The sequence below is a fragment of the Mandrillus leucophaeus genome, unplaced genomic scaffold (genome assembly GCF_000951045.1).
Source record: "Mandrillus leucophaeus isolate KB7577 unplaced genomic scaffold, Mleu.le_1.0 Scaffold2, whole genome shotgun sequence".
Lineage (NCBI taxonomy): Eukaryota > Metazoa > Chordata > Mammalia > Primates > Cercopithecidae > Mandrillus > Mandrillus leucophaeus.
The window spans coordinates 6116831-6129545 of NW_012102031.1; the positions used below are offsets into that span (position 1 = coordinate 6116831).

The following is a 12715-nucleotide window of genomic DNA, read 5'->3' on the forward strand; positions in this document are numbered from 1 at the left end:
GATCATGTGGGAGTACTTTCTCTTAGTCTCCACCATCCAGAGGACAGGAAATTGGGGGTTCATGTGATAGCCCTAAAAATTATCCTGAGCTGTTAAAAGCCTTTGCAAACTTGAAATTGGCTTCTCTAGGCTCCTTCCAGTAAAAACAAAAACTGTCCAGTGCCGTGGCTCAGTGACTAAGGATTTGTCTTTTCACAGTGGGGACCCAGGTTCAATTCCCATCTTAGGGAATGAGTCCTTTCTGGTTTAATATCTATGTGACCTTTGCCATTTATTGATTCTCTTCCCCTCTATAAACAGCTTCTGACTTCTCGTTTGAATTTTCCTTTCTCTGAGCTACCCTTTGAGCTACGCTTGGCGATTCTAGATCTCGTAAAAACTGCTTATCACCTCTCTGAAAATACCTTGTATACCTGGATTAAGTGATAACCTTAGTTGAGGCTTACCAGTTTCACCTGGGAGGTTACTGTTGGTGAAGTTCAAAAGTCAGAAATATTGCCTGTGTGTCCTGGCTAGAGTCTGGTAACAAGATTTGGTTAAAAGTCAGCTTAATTAAAAATGGATATCCAAGCTATACATATATTTAAAAAGCCTTTATGCTTTTTTTTTTCTCTTCTTGGGTCTTAGTTTTCTGAAAAAAGTTTTTCTTTTCAGTCGACTGAATTTTTTTCACCATTTTGTCTTCTTCTCACTCTTGATGCCGCACCTGAGAGGACCTAAGATAAATTTTAATAGCCTGGGACTTGTCGGTAAAAATAGGAGGTGCCACAGACCCTGTTTTGGGAGAAACCTCTGTTCTCCTCATGGATCCCCAGGAATTGAAAGCAGATAGCCCACTCTGAAAATCTAAGGCTCTGCTCTGCTTCGTACTGTGTTATCTGACAGTTTTGACTTTTGGGGATATCAGAAATTACTCTGCATTGTAAGAGAGCTTTTAGCCTAGCTATGTGATAACTAGGTGGGAAATACACTTTTAGGGATGGCTAACGGCAGTTCTAGGGGGATACTTGGCTCTTTGCACATTTGGATCAGTAAAGCATACTCTTGGCCACCTAGGAAGTATGGAAGCATCCCCACCCTCCATTGAAAGATAAGACTGCCATGGGGGATGGGCTGATTCCCTCTCTTTAGGATCCAGGATCCAATATAAAAATGAGACCCTTTGTTTTGGAGATCTGTTTTGCCTTCTAGCTGTGCCTGCTTATTAGGCCTTAGAAACTGCAGGCTTTCCTGGCACTGTTTTTTGAAGGGCTCCACCCTGAAGTCAGTAATCCAATTCATAAACTTAAAAATTGGCAACTGAAAAATCTTACAACTACTGGATCTTCTGTCTGTCTGTGTATTTATATATGTTGTCTGTGTGATGTTGATATATGAAAGGGCTCTGATTAATTGGCTTAAAAATAATAAGTACTTAAATATTTTGTCAGAAAAATAGAAACATTAATGCCTTTTGGTTCACATGACTTTAATAATCTTTGGGAAATAAAGACACTTTTAAAGATTATTGGTAAAATTAAAATATCTTCAAACTTGAGACATTTGGTCTAAATTAGGCAGGTCAGATATTAGGTTTGCTAAATGCTTCAAGGTCATAAACTGCATCATTGACTTTTGAAAATTGCCCAGCTTACCTGCTTTGGGGCCATTAGATTCTAGATAAGGCCTGGGGACTTGTCAAGTTAGCCATGCCCCCAGCTATGCTGGAAAGAGTCAGACCTTATCTGCACTTCTGCCCACTGTCCTAGGCTCCACACCTGGAACATAATTAAAACCACTTACTTACCAAGTTTTTCACCAAAAATGAAAGTTGCTAAGAGTTAACATTGTAACGTATGTAATTGAGACTACTGGAAAAACAGTTTTATATGCAAGGTGTGTAAGGAAAGTAGAATATGCTTTTGGTAAGAAGATTATGAAAAAGCATGGGAATGTGGATTTTCCCCCCCTACTTTAGAGGGTTAAAGGATTGTTTCAAGTTAGGTTGGATAAAGCTTGAGCAAGTTGTGGAAGGTTTGTGAAAGATTAATCTTGTAAAAGAAATTCTGTGTGAACCTATTGGCTTAAATTAAAGGGATATTATTCAGTTTTTTCATAAATTAAATATGGAATAAAAGTATAACAAGGTTTTCTTAGAGCACTGGTGTACTCTTTAACAAGAAAATTGTAAAGAGCTATAAAAGGTTTATGAGAATCTTACCTCATGGTCAAACATTAAAATTGGATAGAGTTGTCTATAAGGCTTTATTATGAATTGGGTTTGACATTAATAGTACACAAATGCAAAGGTAAAATTTGGCTTTCTCTCTTGAACAAGTTTTTCATATAATATTGAAAAATAATTAAAGATTTTTGTTTGCCTTTTGAATAAGCTATAGAAAAAAGAAAGGAAACAAAAGAGACAGTTTTTTTTGGAAAGCAAAGTCTTCCCTTCATTAGTGAGTAAAGGTTTTTGCCTTTAAAAACATCTTTGAGTTATCATGTTGGCCAAATAAATGGCTTATGGTGACCTGGGATGCTATTTTGTAGTATCAAATGTTTTAAATTTTTGATATTTGATAAACTTTCCAAAATCACATTCTAAGTTATGTCTTTTTCTAACCTGATTAGTCCTTTAGATACTAGGTCCCCTAAAGTCCAAAAATGACATATTTGGCTTATTTGGTACATTAAAATAATACAGGAAGCATTGTCAAATATGAAATTGTGTTTGGCTTTCTTTGGGCTGTGTTTATATAAATATGGTATTGGTATGTGTTCCAAAATTATGGGAAACTCCTATAATTCTGATATGAACATTATCAATACGAATGTTCATTATCAATAATAATTATAATTGTTATGCTAAGTTATTATGTGCCACAGAGGTATCCAAATTTCCTAGTCAATGATATTGTTTAACCATGGCTGCCCTAAGTCTTTTTGTCATCCATAGACAATTGTTGTCTTGTTTTTATTCTCTTCAAAAGGTGGTTTATAATCAGCCTTAGAACTTTAATGAGTGCTCTTAAATGCAGAGACAAAGAAAACAGCATCCAAGACTGTCCTGGAAAACTAACACGTATATATCAAGCAAAACAGGAATTAATTGCATAGACTGAACTAATAAAAGACTGAAATAATCTTTTATGACTTTTTGCTTAAAATGTTGTTGATCTTTCTGTTTTGTTTTTCAGAGTCAAGAAACCCCCACTTCTTGAGCTATTTACAGCTTTTAACAATTGAGTAAAGTATGCTCCTATAAGGATTATAAAACAAAGTTTTGTCCAAAAACAAAATTTGGAATATATTTTTTTCTCTCTACCTGATTTCTCCAGAATTTGGAAACTATTTGTGAGTGTTCTTAACTTATGGCAATATAGTTATTTGCATAAGTGCAGTAAGAACCTGTTTTTCCTTCTTTCTTCTTTTTTTTTTTTTGTAACAGGACATAATTGGAGAAACTGGTTATTTAACAAGGGTTTGACTGGAATGGCATGCTTTCAAATGTAAACAGACTTCTTTAAGGAATTAAAGTTGACTAAGAGAGCCAATAAAAGCCCCTTGGAAAAACTGGTTTCGTACCTTGTGTCCCTGTATGGGATTCCTGACCTGTGGTAAGTAAAGAATGTAACTTTCTGACAGGCCCAGGAGCCCCAAGTTATCTTGGGACCTCAAGAGGAGAGGAATTTATCTAACTTATACAGGTACTTGCAGGCATAGGTAAATCCATGGCTGGGCTCAAAGCTTTAAAACATCTAATCTAAGATACCTTATGAAACAGAGCCAATTTTAAAAGGAGCCTATATGGCAAATAATTATATTTGCTGCATTTTATGCAAATAATGAAGCCAAGTATAATGAGACTAAAGCTTATTTTGCAAATAAATTGGTCCTACCATGATTTCTTTTTTTAAATGGGAGATTGGAGAGAGAAAAACAATGTTTCAAAAAATATGGTACACCTGTCATTAGATTCTAGTCTTATCCATTGTTTTTGAGTTTTTTTCTGCAATTTAGATTGACCTTCCTCCTTTCTGTGAACCAAACAGTTATCTCTTGACTGTTTCTCATCAGAAACAAGAGGGATGGATAACATAAAAATCTGGAGCAGTATCTAATTCTGGGCATGTATTGGAATCATCTAGCAACTCCATATCAGCTCATCTAGCAATTCCTGTGACTAAGAATGCCTAACCTCCTAGGAATGCAGCCCAATAGGTCTCAGCCTCATTTTACCCAGTAAGTCAGTACTAATTGGCATTCTTGCCCAGTTTATGGAAAACCTTCTTATTTGGTCTACTTGGGAAAATTTTACTTATTTTACTTTGCTGTTGTAGAATATATTGCTATTATACTCTTTGTGTAAGAATGCAAGATAAGCTTACTCAATGCTTTCTTAAATTGAACACATAATAATCTTCCAGATATCACCTTTTGTTAGGACTCAGAGTTATGAATAACTCTGAACATACCAACATTTTCTTACTGAGTTCCTCTTTGCACCAAACACAAGAGACTGTAATAGTTAGGCAGGAATGTTATCGCCCCTATTCAGCCTGAAGAAGTTACAGAAGATGGATCTTCGTCCCTCTATAACCCTTAAGATTAAGGGTTCCCTCGTAAAAGAGAGTAGGGAAATATGTCAGAGGTGTTCGAAATAGGGCAACCCCATCTTGAATAGGGACTCGGTAAAATGAGGCTGAGACCTGCCAGGCTGCATTCCCAGGAGGTCAGGCATTCTTAGTCACAGGAAGAGATAGGAAGTTGGCAGGACTGTTATCACAAGATACAGGTCATCAAGACCCTGCTGATAAACAGTATGTGGTAAACAAACCAGCCAAAACCTGCCAAATCTAAGATTGTAATGAAAGTAACATCTGGTCATCCTTATTGCTCATTATATGTTAATTATAATGCATTAGCATGCTAAAAGACACTTCTACCAGCACCAAGACAGTTTACAAATACCATGGCAATGTCTGGAAATTATCCTATATGGTCTAAAAGTGGGAGGAACCCTCAGTTTCAGGAAATTCCCACCCCTTTCCTGGAAAACTCATGAATAATCCACCCCTTGTTTAGCATATGATCAAGAAATAACTATAAAAATGGCCAACTAGCAGTGCTTGGGGGTGCTCTGCCTATGGAGTAGCCATTCTTTTGTTGTTTTTTTTTGCTTCTCTAATAAACTTGCTTTCACTTTGCTCTGTGGACTTGCCCCAAATTCTTTCTGGTGCAAGATCCAAGAATCGTCTCTTGGGTTCTGGATCGGGACCCCTCTCTGGTAACAGTTGCATGATACCTGAGGAGGTCAGCCTGGTCATTCCCCCCACAAACATGGGTTAAGCCCTCCCATGTGCCTGGCACAAAGGGGGCTGAGGACTGCAGTTCTGGAACACCTAGGCTCTGAGAGGCGATGTGACTGTGGTAGCAGGGCCAGGATTCTAGCCTGTGGCTGGAGGGCCAACACCTGCACCTTCTCTGCTACCCACCCTGCCTCTATGACTCAGAGCAATTGAGCACTTTAGCTCAGGTTGGACTCAGGGCTGCCTCCCCCTTCCTGAGCAACCTAGGGGCTCCTCTGCCCCATCCGTGTGTCCATTTCCCAATCATCAGGGAGCCTCACATTCCTCCCTGCTCTGACTTTCTAGGCCTTTGAATCAAACGAGACCCCACTGGATCACCAAAGAGTTAAGCAAAGGAAATCTCTGCCTCCCTTTATCTCCGCAGAACCCAGAGGCTGAAAGGGAGGGAGCAGGGAGGAGGGGAAGTGGGAAGCGGCTCTGCCCGCTCCCTCCGCCCTCCCTCCGCCCTCTCTCCCTCCATCCCCTCCTCTCTCCCTCCTCTGCTGGGCCTGGGGGTCTGGGCCAGCAACTAGTATTGCAGACATGGGCCAAGGAGCCAGAGGCCATGCAGTGGCTCAGGGTCCGTGATTCGCCTGGGGAGGCCACAGGACACAGGGTGAGTGACCAGAGGCTCCTCAGCTTGGGGACTGGGGTCAGAGCCTGGAATTCCTCTCCTCCCTCCTTGCTTCCTGGAAGCATCTCGGGCCCTGCTCTCTCCCTCTGACTGGGACAGCCTCTGCAGGCTCTCCCCTCCACGTTTCCTCCTGCCTCTGGCTGAGGGCTGCGCTCCACTGCTCCCGGCTTGTGCCCGCCCCTGCCCGGGCACACACAAACTCAGCTCTGCACGGCCTGCCTGGACCGAGAAAAGTTGCCCTGCCGCTCCCACCCCAAAGAGGTCCCAGCTCCCCAGTGGAAGCAGCAAGGACCCCAAAAGTCCTCCCTATGACTTGGTCCCCACACTTGGTTCCTGCCTGGCACCCACCCCCAGAGCTAGTTTGTGATCCTAGCTGCGGTTATGATTCCTCGTTAACGGCTTCCTGATTCCTGCTCCCAGGCCACGGTTCTGTGTCTCACAGCCTTTGACTCCCATCTGGCTGGGGCCAATAGGAAACAGAAATGCTCCCAAACCATGCCAGTCCTCTGGGAGAAGTTCTCCTTCCCATCCCATGCAGGCATAGGGAAGAAGTCAAAGCACACTTTTTTTTTTTTTTTTTAAGTCTTTTATAAGGCAGGCACTTTCTCTGCATTGAAATCCTTCCAAATTACCTGGGAGGGAGAGAGAGGTGTCATCTCCTTGTAAGTATCAAGGAGCAGGAAGCCCAGAGAAGTTCAGCCACTAGTCCTAGGTCACACAGCTTGCAAACTATTCTGGGTCTCAGATTTGACTCTAAGACCTCAGCTTTTCTCATGATGTCATATCTATGGCTGGGAAAAAGAAGGAAATTTTGGGATTTCCAAAACCACTGGGATTTGTCATTTATAAGTAAAAGCTGAGGATGACAGTCTCAGACAGGGAGGATGTTGACCTCTGAGGATTTGATCTCCTTATTGAGCAGAACCAGGAACCCAGCCAGGCTGGGCAGACAGGAGCTTGGGAAGAGTCACCTCCAGGAAGAGGGAGGTGGCTCTGGAGATTCCCTGCCCACACCCCTTCTCCTGCTGCTACCACCCAGCTCTGGGGGTGGGGGACAGGGCTCCTGCAGCTTTATTTATTTTTAATTTTAATTTTTGAAAAATAGAGACAAGGTCTCATTTTGTTGCCCAGACTGGTCTCGAACTCCGGGTCTCAAGTGATCCTCTCTCCGTGGCCTCACAAAGTGCTGGGACTGCAAGAGTAAGTCATTGCACCTGGCCATCCTGCCCCTTTAAAACTCTGCCCTCACCTCAGTGCTCAGCTGAGATAGGGTGGCATTTTAAAAAGTAATAATTGTACCTTGTCTACATGTATTAACCACAAAAAAAATATTTTTGAATTCTACTAAATGTTAAAGGAGAACAAAAAGGAAATAAACAAAGAAACGCCAGAAGTGTAAAAACCAGTCTGGTTTCAAAAGCAGAGTTTCTGATCCTGTGATAACTCGGGGCCAGCCCCCAGAAGCTGCACCACCTCAAAGGTCTTTGCCCGGCTTCCTGCCCACCCAACCCAGGCCTGTCTCTAGCGCCTGCTGTCCAGGCTACTTCCTGCCTCTCTCCTGGAACCCTGGACCCCTTCCTGGACAAGGCCGGAGACAGAGATCCTCACCAACATTTACACTTTTCTGATCCTTTAGAATTTTTCATACCTCCTCGTCCTACCCCTTAATTCCAATCTACCACCTTGGCATCTGATTGGCAGGTCTACGATGATTGACACAGCCATCTTCCAATGAATTAACTCTCTCTCCAGAACCCTCCCTGCAGGGCTTCTGGATAAGGTTGGGTTTCATAGGTTGTTGACTGCACACAGGTGCTGAGCAGGGAGGTGGGCTAGCGCCAGCCGTTGCCAAGCTGCACACCCTCAGCATCACGTCCTTCCAAAGGGGACTCTTTCCATGTCAAATTTGTCCAGAGGGGCACCTTCTTTACTTTGCACAAAGGCACTCTAAAGACTAGCAATAAGCTGCAGTCAAGGAGCCTTCTCTCGATTGCTCAGCAATGCAATGACGCCATCGCCGTGCACCACCCCACATGCTCTCATGGATATTGCTTTCTGTCTGCTAGGATCAATGAACTCTCCTATCTCTTTTTGCAGAACTATGGTGTTCTCATGCCAAAACGTGGGCTCAGCCATCCATCCCCTCTCCTGAGAACAAGCCTACAGAATCCTCCACGTTTGTCCCCAGTGTTCACTAACTTCTGTCCTCCTGCCCGAGGGGCATGTGTTTGCTGGCGATAGTGGAGTCGGTGGCAAGAAAATGCCAGAGGGAGGTGCGTGGGCGGGAAAGCATTTGATGGTCTCCTGGGTTGCCACCTATGGCGAGCTGGGACATCTTCTCACCTGCCCAGGCAAAGCTTTCCTGGGATCCCAGTCTGCTCTCGGCTGTGGCTGTTTTCAGAGGGGCTTCCTTCTCAGGCCTGCGTGTAGCGGAAGCCTCCATGGACGGGGTGCTGGGAGACTCAGCATCCAGGCCCTCCCCTGCTGCTGTCTCCTCCCGATCTTGGGGAACAGCTGCTCTGTGGAGTTCTCAATCTTCTTGTCTGATAGATGGGGACGATAACTTTCCCTCTGGAGTTAGGTCAGGAGTGCTCTGGCTGGGGGAGGCAGCACCCGCCCACCCCAGGCATCGGCACATAGTAGATGTTGAGTGAAATATAGTTCCTGTCCCTCCTTCCTTGTTCCAGGTCACCATGGGGACAGCCGCCCTGGGTCCCCTCTGGGCAGTGCTCCTGCTCTTTCTCCTGATGTGTGAGGTCCCTAAGGTGGAGCTCACCTTTGACAGAGCTGTGGCCAGCGGCTGCCAACGGTGCTGTGACTCTGAGGACCCCCTGGATCCTGCCCATGTGTCCTCAGCCTCTTCCTCCGGCCTCCCGCACGCCCTGCCTGAGATCAGACCCTATATTAACATCACCATCCTGAAGGGTAAGTGCCCTCCCATGGGGCCTGGTAGTGGGCAGGGAGGGCCAGGGAGCTGAGGTGGAGGGAGTAGAGGGCAGGGCAGAAACCTGTCCAGACACCTCTTTCATCCTGAGTTACTGAGCCCCAGTGTGAGCCAGGACTTCCAAACACTGACGACGGAGTGTGAAACCAGGCCAAGATGCCTTCCGCCTGAGCGCCTGTTCTCAGTGGGGAGACGGGGCATCAGCAAGAGACACATCACCTAAGTTAGTGAAGTGGAATGTTCGATGGTGATCAGTGCTCTGGGAAACGAAAAGGAGCTTCAGAAGTGTGGGTCTGGGCTGCAGGCTGCATATTGAATGGGGTGGTCAGTGGAGGACCCATGGAGCACAGGCTTCTAAGAGGTGGCGGAGGAGCCTCCTGGCAAAGGGCACAGCTGGTGCAGTGGCCCTGGGGCAGGGCTGGGAGATGCACCAGGCTCAGATCCCATGGGGTGCTGTCACCACTGGCCACCGTAGGGACTTGGGCTCTGCTGAGTGGAGTGGGAACAGAGGCAGGTTTGAGTGGGAGAGGGACTTGATCCCACCCAGGTTTCAAATGGATCCCTCTAATGTCATGTGGAGAGCAGCCAGTGGGGGCCAAGGGTCGGAGCAGGCAGCCCTGTGGGGTCTGTCCAGGTGAGGGCCGTCCAAGTGAGGGCCATCCAGGTGAGGGCCATTCAAGTGAGGGCCTCTCCAGGTGAGGGCTGTCTAGGTGAGGGCCGTCCAAGTGAGGGCTGTGCAGGTGAGGGCGTTCAGGCGAGATCCTGTCCAGGTGAGGGCCGTCCAGGTGAAGGGTGTCCAGGTGAAGGGCGTTCAGGTGATGGGCGTCCAGGTGAAGGGCATCCAGGTGAGGGCCGTCCAGGTGAGGGCCATCTAGGTGAGGGCCGTCCAGGTGAAGGGTGTCCAGGTGATGGGCCTCCAGGTGAGGGCCGTCCAGGTGAGGGCCATCTAGGTGAGGGCCGTCCAGGTGAAGGGCGTCCAGGTGATGGGCGTCCAGGTGATGGGCGTCCAGGTGATGGGCCGTCCAGGTGAGGGCCGGCTATCCGCTCTCTTAATTGGACGTAGAGGGACTCACTTCCCTTCCAGGCTGTGGTGGCTGACAGCTGTGGCCAGGCCTTGACATTCTTAGCTTCGGTCTCTGCCTGCAACAGCCCGTGAGTTCGATATTTTCTTATTCCTCCCACTTTGCAGAAGGGGAAACTCAGTCTCTTGGGGCCACACAGCTGTCAGGGACGGAGCCAGATTTGTTCCTGAGCTCTCCCCGGGGACACTCCACTGCACAGCCAGTGGTCACCTGGCACCTGTCCTGCCCTTGTTCTGATTTCGTGGGGAGGACATTGCTCTTCCTCACAGCCCCCTCCCCACCCAGCCTCCCCAGGGCCGAGTTCGCTCTCTGCATGAGGTTGGAGAGGTACCTGGCTGCTGATGGTCCCTCCTCATTGCCCTCCCCAAACCCGGGGTCACTGCTCCTGTGCCCAGCTCAGCAGCCTGCTGGGAGCTGGGTAGGCTGCCGTGGCTGAGGGACCCTGGGCTGGCTTTGGGAGTCCTGGGTCCCAACCTCACCTCTTCCGCTCCCTTGCCCAGTGAGTCAGGCTGGTTTCTCCCCTACCCTGAGCTTGCTGCCTTATTTGTAAAAAGAAGATAGCCCCTTCCTCCTGTCCACCCTCCACTCCTTCCTTCCCTTGGGCTGGGGCACAGCAAGCTTTCTGCAAACACTCTGGAGCTGTGCAGGTGAGGACGCGGCTCTCCAGCGAGGCGGTGGAGCCAGACCTCTGCAGAGCTGTGGACTTGCCCTGACCCCCTCTCTGGGCTTCTGCCTCAAGGGCTTGTGCCCTCTTTTCTGCCCCCTTCCCCAGCTGTGGAAAACACAGGGACTTCTAACCCATGCAAGGGTGTGGTTGCTGATGTGACTCCAGGCACTGTGACAGGTGGCAGGGAGCTATGTGACATCGTGTCCTTCCAGGCATGGGTGGTCGCCTGCTTTTCTTATGTTCAAAGTCAGCCTGGACTAAGGGCTGGGCAGGGCTGTGCCTGCCTGGGGGCCATTGTAGATGCTGCCAGACCTCAGAGCAGGTCGGGATGGACCAGCCATGCTGGGTGAACTGTCCTGCCTCTTATTTGCAGAGTTTGCAAAGTGCTTTCCCACAGGACATTTTGTTGAGAGCTCACAAACACCCCTGAGGTGGACATTATCCTCTTTAAAATATACACCAGAAAACCCAGACCGCAGCCGTGGAGTGCCCCAGCTCACACGAGGCAGGACTGCCAACCAAGGGCTTCCTGGCACCTAACCTGGGCTTTTCCTCCAGGTGGGCAAAGGTATTTTCTTGGCTTCTTCCCTGGGTCGGAAACCCAAAGTACTTTCCAGCACACCGCACATCCCTGCCAGCCTGGACTGCGCTGTGGTCCTGGGGTGGGGGCCTGGGTCTGGCCTCCCAGAGACAACAGCTGGACCCTCCCTGCTGGGTGAGGGGAAGCCAAGTCACCCTGGGGACAGACCATGTTTTAAGTCCTGCCTCTTCTGCTCCTGCACTCTGTGGCCCGGGGTGAGTCACCTAACCTCTCTGTGAAGTGAAGACGGTCATGACGTTTTCTTTAGGCAGGCGTTTGGGGAGGCAATGTCTGGCATACAGTAGGTGCTAAATAAATGCTGCCTTCTTCTCTGGGCCAGGACAGGGGCAGCGCCTTCACAGATGAGTGTGGGCACCTCCTTGGAGCAGGCTCAGTTGTCCACCCTGACTTGTCCCTTTTTATCCCCACAGGTGACAAAGGGGACCCAGGTGCAATGGGCCTGCCAGGGCACATGGGCAGGGAGGGTCCCCAAGGGGAGCCTGGCCCACAGGGCAGCAAGGGTGACAAGGGGGAGATGGGCAGCCCCAGTGCCCCGTGCCAGAAGCGCTTCTTCGCCTTCTCAGTGGGCCGCAAGACGGCCCTGCACAGCGGCGAGGACTTCCAGACGCTGCTCTTCGAAAGGGTCTTTGTGAACCTCGATGGGTGCTTTGACATGGCGGCCGGCCACTTTGCTGCTCCCCTGCGCGGCATCTACTTCTTCAGCCTGAATGTGCACAGCTGGAACTACAAGGAGACGTATGTGCACATCATGCACAACCAGAAGGAGGCCGTCATCCTGTACGCACAGCCCAGCGAGCGCAGCATCATGCAGAGCCAGAGCGTGATGCTGGACCTGGCCTACGGGGACCGCGTCTGGGTGAGGCTCTTCAAGCGCCAGCGCGAGAACGCCATCTACAGCAATGACTTCGACACCTACATCACCTTCAGCGGCCACCTCATCAAGGCTGAGGACTACTGAGGCCCTCTGGGCCATCCTTCCGGCCAGAGAGCCCAGGTGCTGGTCCCATCCCCTGCAGGGCTCAGTTTGCATCGCTGTGAAGCAGGAAGGCCAGGGAGGTCCCCTGGGACCTGGCATTCTGGGGAGACCCTGCTTCTTTCTTGGCTGCCATCGTTCCTCCCAGCCTATTTCTGCTCCTCTCTTCTCTCTTGGACCTATTTTAAGACACTTTCTAACCTAAATATTCTAGAACTTTCCCAGCCTCGTAGCCTAGCACTTCTCAAACTTGGATATGCATGCGAATTACCCGGGGTTCATGTTAAATGCAGATTCTGACTCAGCAGGTCTGAGTGGGTCCAGAATTCTGTTTCTAACAAGTTCCTGGGTGATGCTGATGGGGTCGGTCTATGAACCACACTGGAGCAACCAGGTTCTAGAACTTTCTCAATATTCTAGTACTTTCTGAACATTCTGGAATCCACACATTCTAGAATTCTCCCAACCTTTTTTTTTTTTTTTTTTT

The 12715-nt window shown here is 48.1% G+C and overlaps 1 protein-coding gene across 2 annotated transcripts in view; it reads left to right on the forward strand.

The window, feature by feature from the left end:
- The first annotated feature begins 5801 nt into the window (after window positions 1-5801).
- The window catches only part of C1QTNF6 (C1q and tumor necrosis factor related protein 6), a 7920-nt gene continuing 1006 nt past the window's right edge, over window positions 5802-12715 (forward strand). Inside the window, exons 1-3 of one of the 2 annotated variants that reach the window (XM_011978922.1) lie at window positions 5802-5943; window positions 8649-8886; window positions 11666-12249. In XM_011978922.1, the coding sequence (XP_011834312.1) occupies window positions 5893-5943; window positions 8649-8886; window positions 11666-12213 (837 nt within the window). In that variant the 5' untranslated portion in view covers window positions 5802-5892 and the 3' untranslated portion in view covers window positions 12214-12249. Of the gene's footprint in view, window positions 5944-8648; window positions 8887-11665; window positions 12484-12715 lie in introns of those variants that run through there. The other variant, XM_011978921.1, reaches the window with a different exon arrangement.